This window comes from Pelmatolapia mariae, linkage group LG1 (assembly GCF_036321145.2).
Source record: "Pelmatolapia mariae isolate MD_Pm_ZW linkage group LG1, Pm_UMD_F_2, whole genome shotgun sequence".
Classification (NCBI taxonomy): Eukaryota; Metazoa; Chordata; class Actinopteri; order Cichliformes; family Cichlidae; genus Pelmatolapia; species Pelmatolapia mariae.
Genome location: NC_086227.1, coordinates 23,451,091 through 23,470,295, shown reverse-complemented (window position 1 = coordinate 23,470,295; position 19,205 = coordinate 23,451,091). Strand labels below are relative to the sequence as shown.

Here is a 19,205-nt window from a genome sequence, read left to right as displayed (position 1 = left end):
TAAGATGCGAAAACTAAGACTGCAAATTTACACCGGCTCACTGAAACTAGACAATAGAAGATTTGAAAAACCTTGCCTGGTACAATGAGTATTGATTTCTGCTGCATTATTCAAATGGTAGGGTAAGAATTTGGAGTAAAAAGCATGAACGCATTGAACGATTCTGCCTTGTGTCAGCTGTTCAGGCTGCTGGTGACACAGTAATGGTGTGGTGAAAATTTTCTTGGCTCACTTTAGGTTCCATAGTTCTAGCTGAGCATTGTTTAAACACCACAGGCTTACCCCTTTATGACTGCAGTTTATCCATCTTCTAATGGCCGCTTTGGGCCATGTCACAAAGCTCAAATCATCTCAAAGTGCTTCCTTGAACATGGCAAGAGTTCACTGTACTCAAACGGCCTCCACAGTGACCAGATCTCTATTCAGTAGAGCACATTTAGGATGTGATGAAACAGGAGATTCAGATCATGGATGTGCAACCAACAGATTTGCAGCAAGTCCAACCCAGTAGCAGCAAAGAGAGCCTAATAAATTGTCTGATGAGTGTATAGACCACGGTGTATTAATGTAATGAAATATCTCAAATTTCTGAAAGTCTTATCCTCTGTCAAACATTAATTATTGCAGTGAGATTGTTCTAACAAAAGAACATTACGTACAAAACACCTACATAAACTCATTTATATTCTGCCAAGCTGATAACCCACATAAGAGAGAAACATGTGCAGCCAAGCACAATCAAGAGCAATGCAATTTAAAGGAATAGCACACAGACGAAACGGAACAGTTCAAATTATTTATTTGAAGTACAAATATGATGATACCAGGTCAAAGGGACAATTAAATGTTCTTCCAGTCTTTTAAATGAGTTGCCACAAGAAGAGGTGCAAAGCCAGTGAGCATAAAGTGAAGATGTCTTTGTTCAGGGCTGATGGAGCCAAGTTTCTCCCTGTGGAAGAAGGAGAACACAGAATACATCATGAGCAAACACACAAATCTTATTCAGTGCTTATCAGAAACAAGTATCATGCAGAGTGGCTTTAACAGACTAAATATGGGGGAGGTTATCAGTTGTATTGTTTCTAAAGACACCCGCCTCTCAGCTCCAGCAGAACATCTCCTTCGTATTGAGCTAATCCAACAGCATGTCTCTGTTCCTTGTCCAGCTCTGCCCACTGCTCCTCAGTGACAGCCCACGCCTGCTCCACACTCAACCATGACAACTGAACTGCACTAAACACCACCTGTCAGGCGCACACCCAACACAAAAAAAATATATATTTTTCATTTCCAGGAATGCAGACATTACATGGCATCAGGTTTCCTTTGATTTGACATTTCTCAGTTATTTCCAGAGTTGCACACTTTTACGACGAGTTCAGTAACTTGTATATAAATAAAATGTTATATTATGTGTATTACACCAAAAACTATCCTGTTCTGTTTATTTGTCCAATTAAAATCACAGACAAACCCTTTTGAGGTCCACTGTAAGTTGGTGCATTATTTATAATATTTACTTATTTAATATTCATTTGGTGAAAATCACAAGCTTAAAAAAATGTTTTTCATCATTTTCAAAAAAGATAAAAGAGAATGACTGAATATGTAGTCATGTGAAAAAGAGAGAGCTCTTGGCTATGCATGTCCTTAAAATGATTGTCTCAGATACATAGATGTCTCCAGCTGTAAGCAAGGAAATTGCTGCCCACCTGCTCTGCAGACCTCCTGTTTGCAGAGGGCACTCAGTCAGAAGAGAGCTGACTTAAAGGGAAATGACCTAAGACTGCTTGCTTCACCAAGGGCCAGAATAAAAAAATAAGGATTATTTTAATCTGTGAATCATGCAAAGCTACTCTACTGGATCTAAGAATAAAATTATGGAGCTAAAAATCGGCATAAGAGATTCCTTTTAAAACAAGTGATGAAACTCACTGCCATCTTTTTTGGTGATATCAGGGCGATAGCTTCAGGGGTGATTCCCCCCACTTGTTCTTGTAGCAGGGCTGACAGCACCATGTCTGGCAGGCCCGCTGGACATAGAGAGAGAGAGAGAGAGAAGCGCTATAGTGAGATAATTAATGTTTCTCATGTCACATCACAGGAGGAGTGTAGAGAAACATTTCCTCTTACTTCCGAGCCTGTACCCTCAGGGATACTTTTAATTGTACCTATCCATCCAAGAGCTGTCATTTCCTCTTTAAAAAGAAACAATTTTTAAAAAGTTAATCAAAAAGAGTTTACACCCAAGGGATATTATGCTCTACTATACCTGCCAACGTCCCAATTTCAGTGAAAACTTCTGGTCCCCAAGTACTAACTGGACCAAAGGCCTGTGGTCTGGACAAACAGCTTGTCAATGCCTCCATCTGCTGCTCTGTGCATGGCAGGGATGTCTCCCGCAGGAACACAACAGCCATACTGCAGTTTGAGGGAAAAGATTCAAGATTTTATTCCTCCACTGAGGATAGAAAACGTTTTCACTGGGTTTGTTTTGCTCAGAATCGTGCTCCCGCCTGCTGTTAGTTAGCATCTGCTAGCCGGTTCATGCGATATCAGCTCTTTTATTCATAAAATCACAGCAGATAGTTTTGTGTTGCAGCAGGAGGGAGTTTCATTATGAGCTCTTACTTTGACAGATTGTGAGAGTAGCATTATTTGACAGATTTGTTTTTTTCTCCATCATGTCAAACTAAGCTGATAGCTATGTTTGACATCTGCCAGTTTGTGATTGTTCCCTTGCATATGCTGTGTTTTCTCCTTCTTGCTTTTACATGTTTCTGTTATAGCTAGAGCTAAGTGAATGTAGGAAGTGTGGGGAAGCAATTTATGTGACTGACCTGAGGTTGTAGGGGCTCAGTTTTTTTATCTCAGAGGGATGCAGACCACAGATCAGATGGCCAAACGCTGCCAGATCAACAACTGTTAACTGCTCCACTTTAAGTTTGCATTTCCGCAGCACATTCAGAATCACTGCTCTCATCTGAAAAGTCAGACAGGAACCACAAATTTTCATATTAACATACTCAAGTTGTGCAATTTATTTTGGTAAATTTGGGGGTCAAATTCAAAGGAAAAGCCTTCAACAATGCAGTCAGTGAATCTTATGCATCGGGTATGCTGACATGGTCTGAGTATACTTGGCCCTGAGTGACTATCTTTATCCCATAATGAAATAAATGATCCTGGTGGCAGACACTAAATCGTTTGAAGACTTTGCAAAAGACATGAATCAGGCAATAGAGTCCAGAGTCTCTAGATCTCAACCCATTTGCATCCCTATGGGAGATTTGGACATTATTTTCAAACTTCAAAACACAGAAGAACCCGGTTCAAACCCTTCTTTAAAACTCCACATGCTTATAGATTCAGTGCCAACAGTTTAGGCTGGTTTTACTTTAATTTGTCACCCATCTGTTTTAGAGAATAAATTAATAATTTTTAAAAATAGCTCACCTTTTTAGGGCTCCAGTCTGTCAGTGTGCCCAGATGTGCCAAAACACCTGGATTAGAGAGGTTAGTGTCTTGCAGGTCCTTCTCTCGCATTGCAGTCACCAGTGAGCCCAGCTCCAGCACCTGATCTTCACTCAGCTCTCTCACTGGACTCAACAACTGGATTGAATGAATTTTTTTAAGCTAAGACACAACAGTCTATATATATATATATATATATATATATATATATATGTATATATATATATATATATATATATTCTTTTTTTTCTTTTTTTTTTGAATTTTCTCTACATCTCACAATTACTTTAATTCTTTAGCACCTCTTGTAGATTTTTGATCACATTTTTGGAACATATATTGCTAACACTTTTGTTTTAGATCCACCTCACGGGGTCAAAATCTAAACTGGATAGAGAGACAGAAGAGCCCCGCTCTGACAGACCCTGAAGCAATCGTAAGGGATGATATATACAGAGAAATATAAAGAGGACTTTGAGTGCTGTGGGGGATGTTCCTGTAAGTGGAGTTTAACTGACCTGTCTGAGTTTTACCCACAGTGACCGGCGCTGCTCTGAGCTCAGCAGAGAATCCTGACCAAACACCTCTACGCACTGTTTCAGCTCCTCCTGTGACATTCGGCTGAGCTGAGTGGATGTCCAAGCTGAAGGATATGTTCCTCTAATGTCTGCACAGCTTGGAACCGGCACTGCTCAAGAAAAAAACAACAACAACAAAAAAACCCACACATGCAGATTCAGTGAAAAGATGCTGAAAGGTGGCATTTATATGTGCTAGTTAACTGAGCTATGTAAAATGCATTAAACAGAGCATGCACTTAAAGAAACATTTACTGAACTTTTTGCCCTCCGGCTCCGTGCTTTCACAATGCCCCGAATGAGGCTCTGAGTCTGCTGTCTCTGGCGATGCTGGTCAATACACTGGGTAATGCACACACCACCAATAATGCTGTCTTCCCAGCGCCTTTGACCCACCAGGACCTGCTCCACCGTGTCTTTATTCAGCACTGACTGTACAGTAGAAACCCTTATTATGAATTCCTGCAGGTCAAAATGTCTCCAAGAAAGCCAGTGAAAGTAAAATAAATGTAGTTATTTGAATGATTTTTGCTGCTTACCAGTGGAATGGAGTTAATCTGCTTCGTTGAGAGAGCAAACACCAGTCGACCCAAATGTTCTACATCTCCAATTTGCCACTTGGATGGCTCCCTGGAAAACAAGAATAGGTATTCATTACTGCTGCTTAAAGTGGGAAATCTCTTATCATCCTGGGTTGTGGAGCCGGGGTTTTATTAGTTCTTTGAAATTTAGGAGTTATGTTTATTGTCTAGGATTTGATTTATATTCTTTTTTCAGGGTTTCTGGTTCTTAGTGATGTTTATCAAGTAAGTCTGTAAGTCTGTTCCTCTTATGTTCTGAGTATGTGTTCTGTTAGTATGTTTTGTTACCTCAGTGTTCCCTCAGTTATTATTTCTTACTTCCTGCTTTATTTTGTAAGTCGCTCTTTCTCTGCACTTTAATCATAATTAGTTTCATCTACATGTTGTTTCTCCAGCTGTGACTCTAGCCCTCAGTGTGTGTTTGAGTATATATAGTCCTGTCATTCCTTTGTTCTTCGTCTCAGTGTCTTTTTAACCAGTTATCAAGCCCTGTGTGTTTCTCTTTGTGCCTTTGTGGATTTTGTATTGCTGTGTGGGACTTTTACACCCAGCCTCATTAAACGGCTGACAGTTGTTAAATCTTGCTTGTCTCCTGAGTTTACATTTGGGTCCTAATCCTCCGAATTGTGACAATCCACGTGTTAGTGCAGGAGCAGTGCTGGAATTTCCCAAATGGGCTTGTATTTTACACCATTATTCTACTCTCCACAAATGGATGTGGATTGTGTTTGAAATACAAAGTTCACAGGTCAGTGTAAGACGATTAGTATATTTTACTGTATTTTGGACCAAGAAGCTTTGTTTTGCAAATTGTTAAAAGTTGAGACCACATAATGAGACCACTCGTCCAGATTCTTAATTTCATTTTACTCGGAATAATCCTTAGTTTGACAGCCTTCCACCTGATGAAGAAAGAAGAGAACTGCATTTAAACATTAGTTATTATTTGTCTCTCTTTCTCTTCCACAGTGTCTTTTGTCTTGTCCCCTTCCCCTCCCCCCCAGCTATGTGTAACAGATGGCTGCACCTCCCTGAGCCTGGTTCTGCTGGAGGTGTCTTCATGTTAAAAGGGAGTTTTTCCTTCCCGCTGTCACCATGCGCTTGCTTAGAGGGCGTCGTCTCATTGTTGAGGTTTTTCTCTGTATTAGGGTCTCTGTAGGGTCACTACTTCACAATATAACACCACTTCAGGCGACTCTCGTTATGATTTAGTGCTCTATGAATGAAACTGAATTGAACTGGAGGTGGTAATTTGTTACAGGTTATTATTGTATGTACTGGTTTCAGGCTCACTTGAGATCAGTTGGGGCTAAAATGTACAAAAATGATTCAGACAACCAAGCTGCTACATTATTTTGTTTGTGAAATTTCAGATTTGCTACAGCACTGGGCAGCAGCACTATTTCGGTCCAGATTGAACTATCACATAAATTGCACTGATGTGATGTACGATGTACAGACAGATATTTATGAGACTAGTGCCCAGTTACTTGTGATAGGTTAGGAGAAGAGAGAAGATGGAGTGAAACTAAAAGAGAGTATGCTGATGCTGCAGTCGTGACCTTTATGTCAGTATATTTCAACTTATATAAGATATGATGTGGTGGGCTTGATTTATTTACATATATTTTTACAGGCTTACATTTCATGACCTCCACAGTCCTGTTTGATATATTTTCAATTTAAGTTTTCATCGTGTAACCTTTTTTTTCTAATTAATTCATTTTTCAGTGCTTATGCTGCTTGTTTGTGTAAATCCAAAATAATAATAATAATAATAACAATATTTTAATTCTTATCTTGAGGTGTCAAAAACTCCTACACATGTGTTGCTTTACCCAAACAGGTCTTTCTGGGTGAGCAGAGCGCTGATATCCCTCAGAGCCTCTTTAGGAAGGCAGAAATTTCTCATCTCCTCCAGCCGCAGACCCACCGCTCGTCTGTCCACCAGAGCCAAACTGTCCCTGTCTAAGAAAGGCAGCAAAGGTCCGAGGATATCCACAGCGGTGCCATCAATCTGCCCCTCAGACAGAGAAGAGCCCTGTGGAGCACGGCATACAGAGAGAGACGTCCTGGATTACCAGGATTTCACACTGAAATGACTTCACTTGTGTGAAAAGCTGCTGAGAGGATAAAGGCGGGTTATGTTCTGAAGCACTTTCTCCATTTGTTTTTCTCTAAATACTATAACCGCCTGCTTGAAAAGCCTGAACACACAAATGTTCTTTCTGCAAAATTAATGAGTTAAAACAAATCAAATACGTGACACACAAACACTAACTGAAGCCCTGATTTAACTCATCGAGAAAATGCTCTTCTTCCTTTTGGTTTGCTCTGAATTCTCATTATAATGGTTTATAATTTTATTACTTTGGGAATTTGCAGTATTTGGTATTTGAGCTTGATAAAGTTTACTTCCTACAGCAACAGCAAGTCTAAAATGTGCTAAAACATGTGTTAACTTGTGCCCATCTTGCATGATAAGCTGTTATTTTGGGTGTTTTACCAGCTCAGTTAAGGCCTTCTCGGCTAAATTGGTCTGTTTATAATGTGGCAGTCTGAGAAAATCAGCAAACTGTGCTTGAACGTGGTCCAAAATGGCTCTGAGGGATGTATTAGAGAGTCTCTCTATCATGGTCACTCTGGAAAAGAGCAGAGCATGGGTGTAAATGCAGTCATCCTAGAGAAATAGTAAAACATTTATTTAGAAAAAAAAGAGTAAAATACAAATATAAGGAGGTGATATTTACGGCAATGTTGCAGAAAACGCAGAACTCAAAATATTGAGGTCGAGTTTAGGTTGTCTTCTCAGTTCCTCTATGATACATTTTCGCTGGTGGCACATCTGAACTTGTTAGTATAGGAAAAAATGCATTTTCATGGAAACATAAATTTTTATGGCTCACATTCCTCACCAGAGCAGGTCTTATGCCTCCAGGCAGCTCACTAACAAACTGAAGCAGCTCTACAAAATCTGTATCATTGGTCCAGAGCTTCAGAAAGTCACAGCTCATTCCACCAGCGATATGACCCAGATCTCTATGAGTGAGAAAGAAGTCATTATTTAGACTGTCTTCTAAGCGGGTGTCTGACTGAAAATTGTTTCTGTTGTGTTTTTATTTTAGCTTGCAATCAAAATATTAAATGAATTATTTAATCAGTGCTTTGGCTGGGGTGAAACCTACCTCACTGACTTGCTGGTAATGTTTAGAAATTCATGGATCTTACTGAATAGAAACTGAGCCTGTAAAGACAAGGAACAGCATGAGTTAGCATTTTGACTGTGCATTTCTTTAAAATCAAGAAAGAAACTCAAAGCAGTTTCCAGATATTACAATAAGGCAAGTTTTTTTAGCCCCAACAGGAAAATAAAAATCAATTCCCTAAACGGTGACGAACAATTGGTCCCTTATATACTTTAGTATTGCCATTTGTGAAACTAACAGTACCCTCGTTTCTCATTATTACACATAACATAATTTATGGACATCTATAGTTTGACTTCTTTACATGTGTGAATTGGATGGGTTGTTACAGACGTTTGCTGAAAATGTCATATCAATAGAACCTCTAGAAATATACTTAGAAAATTGGTGTTCAATTTTTATTTTAGCCAGTTTATATGCACACACTGGTTGGAGGATATTTATCAGCAGACGCTGGTTAACCAGAGAATCATATGTATATTGTACAATATGAAAATCTTTATTTATAGAACATATTGTAGGTTAGTTCAGAAATAGTGTCATCACGTTGTTTAACCAGAAACGTGACTTCAGCTCAGTTGCACACCATTCTATCCTTTTTTTCCATGTAGCACGTCATAATAGAAGGAGAGTGTATATGACACTCAGTCCTTCACGATAGTTTCCTCCTTCATGTGAGACTGACTAATATGAGCACAGATGCTCTGCCTGCTGTTGATGGTATTTTTCTCCCCTACAGCTAAGTGCAACTGTAAACATGGCAAAGTAAAAGAGAAATTATGCTACCAGCTTAGAGGAAATGTGAATTGGAGCAAACAGCCAGCAGTAGGTGTAGAACAGTCAAGATTTTATCACTGTAGATTCACTTTAATCTGTAGAGCGATCCTCATAATAGACCAGCATAAACAACCACACCCTCTCTGCTGGCATCAGCCCCAGAAATCATAAATGTCTCTATACTATATATATGCAGCAGTGTTGGTTTTAGGTGAAATTTAAGATCACTTTGACAAGTGTTTAATTCATAATGCCGATATAAACATTTAGTACTGTTTTTAAGAGGAAATTTAAGGTTTAACACTGACCCAATGATCAGTCCGATTACTGCACATATCAGGGAAGATAATGAGAGAATAGGAACAATCTTCATTGGTTTGACTGAAGTCTTGTTGGGCTGAGAACAGGTGGTGAAAGCAGGCTAAAACAATTTTGGCTGTGACAAAACCCCTTTAAGGTAGCCAATTATTAATTTATGCTGTACTCCTCCACATCATTGTACAACATCCAAACTAATTAGCTTGATGGCAGCTGATGTGAATGGAGTATTAATATCCTGAAAGGGCCTCCTGAAGCATATCCTATGAGTTGCAGATTAAGGGGGGCGAAAACTGAAGCTGCTAACAGTTTCTTCTTTTGTAAAAGAGCTATTGTTGTTATATGAATGTGATGTTAAACAGCACGCAAAAAAAGGGATTAAAGTAAAAGGGTGCACCTGGTGTGGCGACCAGTCTATGTCTCTGTACACGCCGATGCGTCTCGAAATGATTTCAGCACTCATGGTGTGCATCAGCTCCCTCAGAGGGACAAATGGTAAAAGACAGTTTAGCTGCAGAGTGGTGTTCTTCGTGTCTCTGTGCAGAGCCTGCTGAAACAGAACCACAATAAGAAATGTGAATTTATGCTTTATTGAATCTAATTTGTCACAACCTGCTCAAATGTCTTTTATACTCAATGTGGCACCAGAGGGGAAATAATAAACCATAAGATTAGAAAAGTGAGAAGAAGCAGAGGAGAAGAAACAAAGCTAAGTCACCTCCTGCATTGCATTGTATAGCATGGCTCTATGGCCAGGCTTAAGCTCAGTTAGCAATGTTCTCCAGCACTGGCAGTGGACAGCTTCACTGATCTCAGCCCACTGGAGGTCTCTGAGCACAGCAGGGGAGAGACCGGAGTGTAACGGCTTCAGTCGGCACAGTTTTTCCATGGTGAGCTAGCGGGAGGAGAAAAACTCAGAGGTGAGAGTGCAGCTGGACGATATTCAGCACAAATATTTTTAAAATGTCCACTTACGTTGGTGTCCTTCGAAATCTTGGATAACATTTTAAATGCCTGCAAAGAGCATTAAAAATAAGTCTGCCAACAAAACTCCCACATTTTAAGAAAGTTCACACAGGGGACATACTTCATCTCTGTTTATTCCCTGCTTTTCATTAGTTATATGCAAATTAATAGTAGACTTACATTTATGCCAAAAATCCCTGGCATTACATATTTCAGAAGGTTAGCATTTCATTTCTGTGAAAAGGGGGGTCCACTGCTATGTGCTTCACATCACCTTATAAAAACGACTAGAAGTTGTCCTGACAAATTGGAAACTTTGTGGAAATGCAACTCAAATTTATACATTTACAGTGACACTTGGGGAGGGAGAAGATAAGCATGACAAGAGAAATAATTCCCTGCTGACCTGTGCTGGGGAATATGTGTGTAATCCTGGCTGTGACAGGACTTCCAGGAGTTGATCTGAGGGGAGTGACAGCAGAAAAGAAGCTCCCAACTGGGGAAGCAGACCACTGAGAGCAGACAGCTCCGGAGGAGCCATGCTGCTGACATTCAGGGTCTGAACTGCTGGTATTAACCAAGAAGACAGCTATTCATAAGACACAGTGAAACAGAGTTAGTCAGACATGCCATGAAAACATACTTGAGAGGAGACTGTAACCTAAAGTTGTCCTGTGCCCCTCACCCTGCCACCGGCACTGACAAAGCCGTTGGATATGCACTGAGACAGCTGCTGCCAGAGAGCAGAGGCCACAGCAGAGTCCTGAAGATATGAACCCAAGTCGGGTGGATCCAGGTAGCACGCAAGGACTCCTAATCTGCAAAAGGCACTCATTCACTTTTCTGATCACTTGATTTAACATTAAGTTCAATGGCCTAATGCTTTTTGTAATAGACTTCAAAATGAAGGGCTCAATTATGAAATAAATCACAGCTAAATACAGAGATCCTTACAGAATGAATAAACTACAGCACAATGAAGATAACATATGTTGCATTGGGTCTGATTAAAATGAGATTCGCTATTGTTATTAATCATCATCAGCTTGACTTTCTCAGAAAAAAGGAAATTGCTGTGGACCCTCTAAGCTACAACTATGGACCCCAGATTCATGTTAACTTCCTTTGCTAAAACAATACCAAACAAATATTATTGTGCAAAAGTCTTTAAACATATCTAATTTCTTTACAATTGGCTCAGGAAATTGGAAATAGGGGCATCAGTTTATTTAAGCATGCGCAAACATAAATGAAAATACAATATAAAAGTTTTTTAAAGTTTTCACGAGCTTGAAAGTCAGTCTTGTTAGTCAAGTTTTATTGTCATTTCTCTAAGTAGTCTTTGGGAGTAGTTCTCCGGGCTTCTTGAAGGACATTCAAAGCTCTTTTTTGGATTTTGGCTGCATTTTGTTTTGTGCTCTGTTAATATGATCCCACACTGCTTCAGTCATGTTGAGGTCCGGGCTCTGGGGAGGCCAATCCATGACTGATAGTGATCCATTGTGTGTTTTTTCCATTTGCTTTTACTGAACTAACAGTGTGTATGGGATCATTGTCATTCTGACAAAAAAATAACAATAACATTTAAAAATGCCAATCAGATGCTTTCTATATGCTATTTGATGGTGGATAAAAATTAGATGTTAGTTTTTATAGTTTTTTCCTGTTTCTTGAGGACCTGGTTTTGAGGTCATGTTCATCTGTTATGGACAGTTTTTTAGGCCTGACACGTTTTTGTCTTCCAGTTTCCAGTTTCCTCATTTTTTTAAGGACTCACTACACACTATGCCAGGTTTTCAACTTTTTTTGGTGCAAAAATACTATTTTATGCTTGTCAAACTGTATTATCTTTGGTATTCTTCATAGAGTCAACTACAAAATGGGAACAAATTATATGTTTTTGCAGCACCTAAAGATACAACTGAAAATTGTGTTTTTTCCTCATTGCCTGTTATGTATAGATACCACAAAGGTTCATCCCTTTAGGTAGTTGTGTTTGGTATATCTGAGTGACTCACAGGCTGGTGTTAAGTGGTTGATAACATACAGAACTGGTCTGAAAATGAGTGAAAAAGCAGCCAATGTCCAAAGAAAAAGAAAAACTATTGCTCTATTGGTCTAGACTACTTCAGAAATTTTGAAGAAAGTCTGACTCCTTGGAAGCAAAATTTAAAGAAATGTGAGGTGGCTCAAAACTTTTGCACAATACTCTAGATACGGATTAGCTTTGATAAGTTTAGGGTATCTGGGTCCCACCTCATTATGTTGTCACCGGTCACATTTATCTTCCTACTGAAGAGGGTCCGCAGCACATGGCGCCCCCTTACTCCATCCAGACTGCCATTGCCAAGTAACTCCACCAAAGGAGCAAGCTAGCAGAGAGGATTACAATGACGAAAAAAGCATGAAGAGTGAAAAGAAAGTTTCATGGTGGTAAAGTAGGTCTTTAATGGTGGTGGTGGAGAACACTTTTCTCTAAAACCTCACATACGTGTTGGTATTGGTTGGTGTATGGAAGCATTTATTCATGTAGGAATTCATTAATGAAAAGAGATAAAGTCATGTAAGAATATGTCAATCAGAGAAATGCCCTCAAACCTGCTGTGATGTCAGCTGCTGAAAATGACTGACTGGGAGGTAAGGCAGAAGTGGGAGGATGGAGCTGAGAAAGTATGGTGGCCATGTAGGGACATCACCCACCACGCTAGACTGCAGGAGTCTTTTTACAAAGGCCTTTTTCTGCAGGGACTTCATCCCCGAGCTGTGGTCACGGATGGCTGTCAATCTGAAGAGCATTGCAGAAGCTGTTAGTGTCACATTGAGAAGTTTTACATTAACTATGACCACGTTTGGCCCACAACTCACACGCTGTCATTGACGATGAGGGAGGCTGGGAAGCTCATTATGTCAGAGACAGACATAAAGGGAATGAACTGAGAAAGGTCCACAAACAGCTCTGGGGTCACTCGGGGGAACTTGTGGATGAAAGCTGCTGTCATTGTTTCCATGGCCTGCAACTCTTTTTGAGAGGCCTGACAGAGAAAACAAAACGCCGGACAGGAATGGACGTGGATTCAATTTGGCACTCTTTAACTATGCATGGACCATGACGTGAATCCAAATAAAGCAGAAGCAACACAGTGCAACCTACTGTAATAACCACCAATCAAAAGAAATGCATATGAAAGAAAACACATTACAATTCTTCTCCATCTCCTTACTCTGTGATGAATAGTTTTACTAAGTGAAATCAACAAGGGCTCATTTATGTGTATTTATCCAGCTAATTAGCTTCTTACACAGAGGAAGCTTTAGCAATAAACATATTTAAGTACAAAAAGTTGAAGAACAAACCTGGCTGGTTTCAACCTGAAGCTGATCCCAGCTTCGATGCATGTGGGAGAGAAATCTCTTGACTGCATCCTTCTCAGCAGACATCACTAGAGTACGAATGCTGTCTCTTGGCATCTGGAAGTACTCCTGGTGGGAGATTCAGTTGAATGTAACTCTCAGTGTGTTCATGTGTGAGGTGTTATATGTGGGTAAATCTGCACATGCTCAGTACCTGCAGCAGAACCTTGAGAGCAGATGAGTTGTCATCACGCTGGATGAGGTCCCAGAGGACGGGCTGATGTAACAGGAGTAACAGGTTATTTACGTATTGTGTGTCTGTTAAACAAATATGTCTGTTAGTAACTGCATCTTACACTGAAGCAGCTCAGCAGGTCCTCCTTTAGTGTGGCATTCTGCTCTCTGCGTAGGAACACTCCCACAGTGTGGAGGACGCTCGTGGAGGCTTCCGGCCGCAGTGCGGACCAGGATGTGTTGTCGATGAGACTGGAGAGGAGAATAGCCTGACCCAGACCCTGCCTTGCCTCTCTTTCTCCCTCGTCCAGCCCCGAAGAGAGACCCACCATAAAATCTAAGACTCGCAGCACATATCCCAGCGCCACTAAAAAACCTTCACGCTCTCCCATCTCGACCTCACACACGCTCAGCTTGTGCAGGACATCCATTAGCAGTGGTGCCGGGTCCACGCACAGCTGCGATGTATCAAAGTCATAAGGTGCTGGAAGCATGTCAAAAAACCTCTGGAGGAAGCACTTCCTGTCTTCCTGTTCAGCCAGCAGATCAGCACAGACATCAGCAAACTGAGGATTTGTTCTTAAAAGCCGATAGTAGAGTGTGGCATTCAGACAGATGTACTCTCTTAGTCCACGTGTCTGCACACAGAGCTCCAGGAGGGTGAAGTTGGTGAAATGTTGCACAGGCCACTCTCTGTACTGACAAGTCTTCAAAGTGGTGTCATCATGGGAGACGTTGTGTATTTTGGAACAGTATGCTGCAGCCCACCTGCCCTCTGGCAAGGACTGGTGAGAGTCAGTGCCACACAGAGATGAGATCAGGACTGAGTTGTTGGGAAGAAAGCACTGTCTGAAAGCCTGAGCACTGAGAGACCTGCTGCCCAACTGAGCCAGACAGTTCTCACTGAGTCCTGTATTCCACATTGACTCATCTGAAAGCTGCACACACAGCTCATCTATGCTCGTCTGGTTAAAAAAATGATAGTCCTTTGTCACTGCAGCCTGAAACAGCACAAAAGAAATTAGTCAACCCACAGAATATTCAGTTCTTTATTAAGAATCTTGTTTCGACTTAACTCTGGAAACAAAAGATTTAATTGCACATAAACAACAAATATTAAATGTATTAATTAAACAAACGATATTAACAAAAGTTTGTATTCTAACTGTGAAAAGCATTAGGACAGCCAACCCCCCAATAGCTAGTGTTACCCCCTTTGTTAGAAATAACATCAGTGATGCTTCTTGTAGCCGTCTAACCAGTCTCTGACATGGTCTGAGGAAGGTTTCCTCCAATCCAGCAGAATTCCTTCAGCTGTGAGATTTTTGAGGAATTATTTGCATGTACAGCCCATTATCCCAGAAGTCCTAGTCTTTGTTCTCTCTGGCCTCCTGGCCTCTCCCATGCAAGTTAAAGTAGTCTGATTTCTGATTGTAGAGGCATGCATTTTACATCAGCAGTCGCAATAGCCTGCTGTATGTCCTGTGAAGACATTTTTTTGGAGACTTCTTTTAGCATCTTGCACTCTGCTCTCAGAGTGAACTTGCTCAGACAGCCAGACCTGTTTTGAATGTCCTCCACTTGTAGACTATTTTTGGGAAAGAATCGCTGACCTCAGATTCTTTTGAGATCTTTCCAAATCCCTTCCCAAACTCATAAGCTGCTGCAATCTTCTATCTGAAGACCTGAGACAGCTCTTTTGATCTCATGATAGTGTTCACTCTCACTTCAATGGTCAGAAGCGCACCAAACTCAGCATCTTAGGTTTAAACAGGGCAAGCCTCCTTTAAAATGCTGAGTAAGGATGTTTTAATCATGTGCAACCGATGTGATTCGCCTGTGAGCGAATCCTTGGCCATTTTTAATGTGAATTAATGCAGCGGTGTCCTAACTCAAGTATTGCATTTTATATTAAAATGTGTTTTCTTCAGTGATAATTGTTTAGTTTTATAATTTGAACCTCCCACCATTGTTAAAATGAATATTACATTTCCATATGACCAAACGTGTTTGCAGGCTTTCACAGCATGTCCTAATTTTTTCACGACTGTATGTTAAGATAAAAAAGGCAACCAAAACTCAAATTTGTATTCCTTGCTAAGCTGAATTCCAAGAAGACACTCATGCTCACTCATCTAAAAAGTAATCCATTACCTGATGTGCTCTCTGCAGCCAGAAAGATGAGTTGGCACACACTGTATTGTTAAATTCATGGGCAAAGAACTCGCTGCAGACATGGACCCAGAGGAAGTCCTCCTCTGCAGCAGACAGGTACCAAGCTGCATCAGAGCACGTAGCATGCAGGTCGAGCTCCATCTGATCCATTGCAGGGTTAACTGACCCATTCTCACCTTCAAACAGTTTACAATAGAGGAATACAGTGAAGTTAGAGACGCCGGTCAAGCCTGGGATGGATTCATTACATGCGGCCTCCAGGATTTCTGTAGAGGTGGAGTACTCCATCTCCTTCTGCTGACCGGTGCTCTCTTTAGTCTCTGTTTGTGACTGGCTGTTAGGTGCAGTTAATGGTTCAATGTGAAGCTTTTTGTTGGAGACTTTACGTGAAGCGGGAGTGGCTTTTGGGGTTGACTGAGCTGGTGATTTTGGTGATCTTGGCTCATCTCCTTCAGTGGAAGGGCAGGACAGGAATGGGAGGGAGCTCGGGAGGCCCCGGGAGCTTACACCCAAAGCTTGAGTGTTCCACATCACGTTGTGCCTTATTCCCCTACAAATCCACAGACAGAACAATGTCTGTTTTGTTTTGCTAGATATTTAATGCAAAATATATCAAACTAAATCAAAAACTAAGTCATTTATATTTCTAATATATCTTACCATAAGATGAGCTGTCGTAGGTCGCCTTCAAGAAGACCGATGAGAAAGGAAATATTATTTGGAAATCAAAGTGAATAAGTAGTGGAAAAGCAGCTGGAAGCTTCTGCAGTACACAACCATGGATGATGTAACACTGCAGCTCGGCTAACAATGCCCAACATATAAAGTTACTGACATCAATGGGAGGATTAACAGATCCCCTCACTGGCCAGGATGATTATAACGTTTTTAAAGCAGTGTCATTCACTGTCACTGTCCTCTCCCTGGGGGGTTTCTCTGGGTTAAAATTGTTTTCTGAATGAGCACTTTTTATGGAAACTACAGGAAGAGGGTGTGCGACCTTAATTATGAAATTATGAAAAGATTCTGATGTTAGTTTGTGTTTAAATGCAAGAAACAAAGATTTCTAACCACATTAGATGAAATTTAACTCCTGTTTTTTATTTCTTCTAATTGTGAGAACAACTTTAGACCAAATCTCATATAAATACTCACCAGCGGAGCACCGGCTCCGGGTTTTGGGCTGTGGCATATCCACCAGGCTGCCAACGTCATCAAGCAGCGCCATTGTAACTCTTGATACTTTCTCCCTCAGGTTGCCATAGACAGAACTGCCCACCCTGTGCAGGAGGCCCCTCCTCAGCCCATCCAAACTCTGCACGAGAGCTAAATTTTTCTGTGCCAAATTGCCTCCTCGCTCGCCTCCACCCGAACGTGACAAAACCTGCAGCAGCAAGCTTTGCATGGAGTCTGCCTCCTCCTCGGTGGCTACCATTTCATCCACGGATGCATTTCCGTACAACCCATTCTGTCTCGTGGCCTCAGGGGGTAAGCTGAAGGGCTTTAAACGTCCGAATGCGTTCGAGCCCTTGCTGTGTTCGGCAGCTTCCCCTGCTGGGTGCAAACTAACCACAGGCTTCCAGTTGCGTGTTTCTAGGAACTGCAGCAGCTGCTGAAGCCAGCTGACACTAAAGGCACAGTCAGTGCGACCCTTCAGTGCACAGATGAAGCTTTGTAGGCCTGCACTGGCCTGACCGTAGGTCCCGCTGACGAGAGCCTGAAGAGCAGCTTCCAGCACAGCACTCACTGTCCTCCAGTTTTGAGCTATGAAAGTCAAGAAGGGCCTGTGAGGCTGACGCTCTGATAGAGTGATGAGGCTCTGCAGCAGGCCTAGGAGCCAGTCCCAGTGTGGGCTACCTCTGAGGGACAGAAACCAGTCCTGCACTCTAACGCTGGGCCGGGGTGGCACCCGGCCGTTCCACTGATTCAGAGCAGCGTTTCCTTCAGACTGCAGGAAGTAATGCAGCACTTTCTCCCAAAGCTGCTCCTCGTCTGGCTCTGCCGGCTCCTCTTCCAACTCAGCACCCATCTCCTGAAGATACATGGAGATGTTGTAGAGGAAGCCAGAGAGACGATGTCTGTCAATTGGCTTGTTTAAAGAAGGCATATTCCTGCTGGGAAGTAGACCAAGCGTTTTTAAGCCCCCCACGATATTCCTCATCCAAGTGGGCACAGACTGGTCCTTGGTGTTTGTCTCAGTGGGGGCTCTCTGTGGATTTGCACCGCCTCCTTTACTCCACTCTGAAATGATCTCCTTCAGAATGGCGTATTTCTGGTTTTCCTTGCCACCTCCTATAAAATAGCATCAGAGATAGCTTGAGGCAGCATTGTGTAATAAGCAGATAGTAACCAAATACATAAAAAAGTGGATTTGGTAGCATGTTTTGGTGGCCTACTCACCTGTCCTCTCAGGTGCTCCTTGTCTGAGTAAAACAGCACAAACTATGATGCTCGTGAATTTAAGAGCAGCCATCCCCGACCCTTTCATAGCCATCTTCATCTCATGCCAGCCCACACCGCGACTCGTTGATGTCACATGTTGCTCTATAGACTGAGTCTGCTATTGATTTCACAAAACCCTCATTTAAATGCTTTTTCATTTTAGGTGATGGGGTTGGACTTAAGGAGTAAAGTGTCTCAGTGGAAAGGGGATATTAAACCTTAATGCCTGGCAACCACATCACCTTACCATCATGGCTGCTAAAACAAGTATCATTAATGTGATTAAGTCTTACAAATGTTGGGGCTGAAAATTTAAAGGGTCCACATTTAACACTGAATCGATATCTAAAGACTGTTAAACAGGAGTCTTATATTCACACCTCAGTACATCCTTAGAATACCAGGATACATCTGTTTCATTAAAACTATGCTTTTGAATGATAATTATACTAAAGACAAAAAGAAAAGAACTTATTTTCTGAACTTACCTGCAGTTCCTATGCATTCATGCCTATAAGTATCCTCTGAAGTGTTTGTCTAACACCTCCTCACACTGAGCGGTGTCAGCACGCTCTGCACTGACCTCTTCCTGAGTGCCACTCTCTATTTCACCATCGCTTGGACTTTCTCTACCTTTCACTCTCCTTCCCCACCCCTCCCCCCAGTGTCCTCTATCACTCTGTTATTTTAACTATTTGTGGCACTTGTTTTTTTCTTTGTCTCTGGGGTTCAGGCTGATGCTTAGATTAGTATTACATGGTGTTAGTTATGTGGATTGTTTTTTGTTGTTGTTGTTGTCTGTCTTCATTTGACAGTGTGCAGATAATGGGCGTGGCAAAGTGGTTACTTTGAAATAAGGCATCACATGTCTCAGTCTTGTTGGTCACCATTAGTGTATACCATTGTTTTAGGTGCTTCCAGTTTATTTCGGAGCATCTCGAGGCTAAAGGAAGGTCACAGCATTCAGCAAGGTGCTCAAAGAACATGAAAATCTGGATCATGTTAATCACACCCAGGATATCTATCCCCTGACTGTCCCATGTCCCCCTGCTGCTTAATTCTCCATTGAGCTGAGACTCATCTTGTGACACAGGGTTTGTTGG

At 41.5% G+C, this 19,205-nt stretch overlaps 1 protein-coding gene across 1 annotated transcript; it reads right to left on the bottom strand.

Annotated features, from left to right (window-relative positions):
• Positions 1-860: 860 nt before the first annotated feature.
• On the bottom strand, positions 861-18,160 carry LOC134645272 (stereocilin). The gene is made up of 29 exons (XM_063498689.1): positions 18,061-18,160; positions 16,816-17,952; positions 16,321-16,345; positions 15,640-16,210; positions 13,608-14,486; positions 13,466-13,528; positions 13,255-13,380; positions 12,766-12,932; positions 12,499-12,685; positions 12,157-12,272; positions 10,586-10,718; positions 10,307-10,489; positions 9,910-9,948; positions 9,653-9,829; positions 9,332-9,481; positions 7,819-7,877; positions 7,549-7,672; positions 7,384-7,466; positions 7,140-7,275; positions 6,472-6,674; positions 4,592-4,682; positions 4,313-4,484; positions 3,993-4,162; positions 3,457-3,612; positions 2,841-2,983; positions 2,273-2,421; positions 1,936-2,033; positions 1,097-1,244; positions 861-949 (listed from the first exon to the last, which is right to left on the bottom strand). Exons 1-29 carry the CDS (start codon positions 18,158-18,160, stop codon positions 861-863), a joined length of 5,874 nt encoding a protein of 1,957 aa, XP_063354759.1.
• Between the last annotated feature and the right edge of the window lie 1,045 nt (positions 18,161-19,205).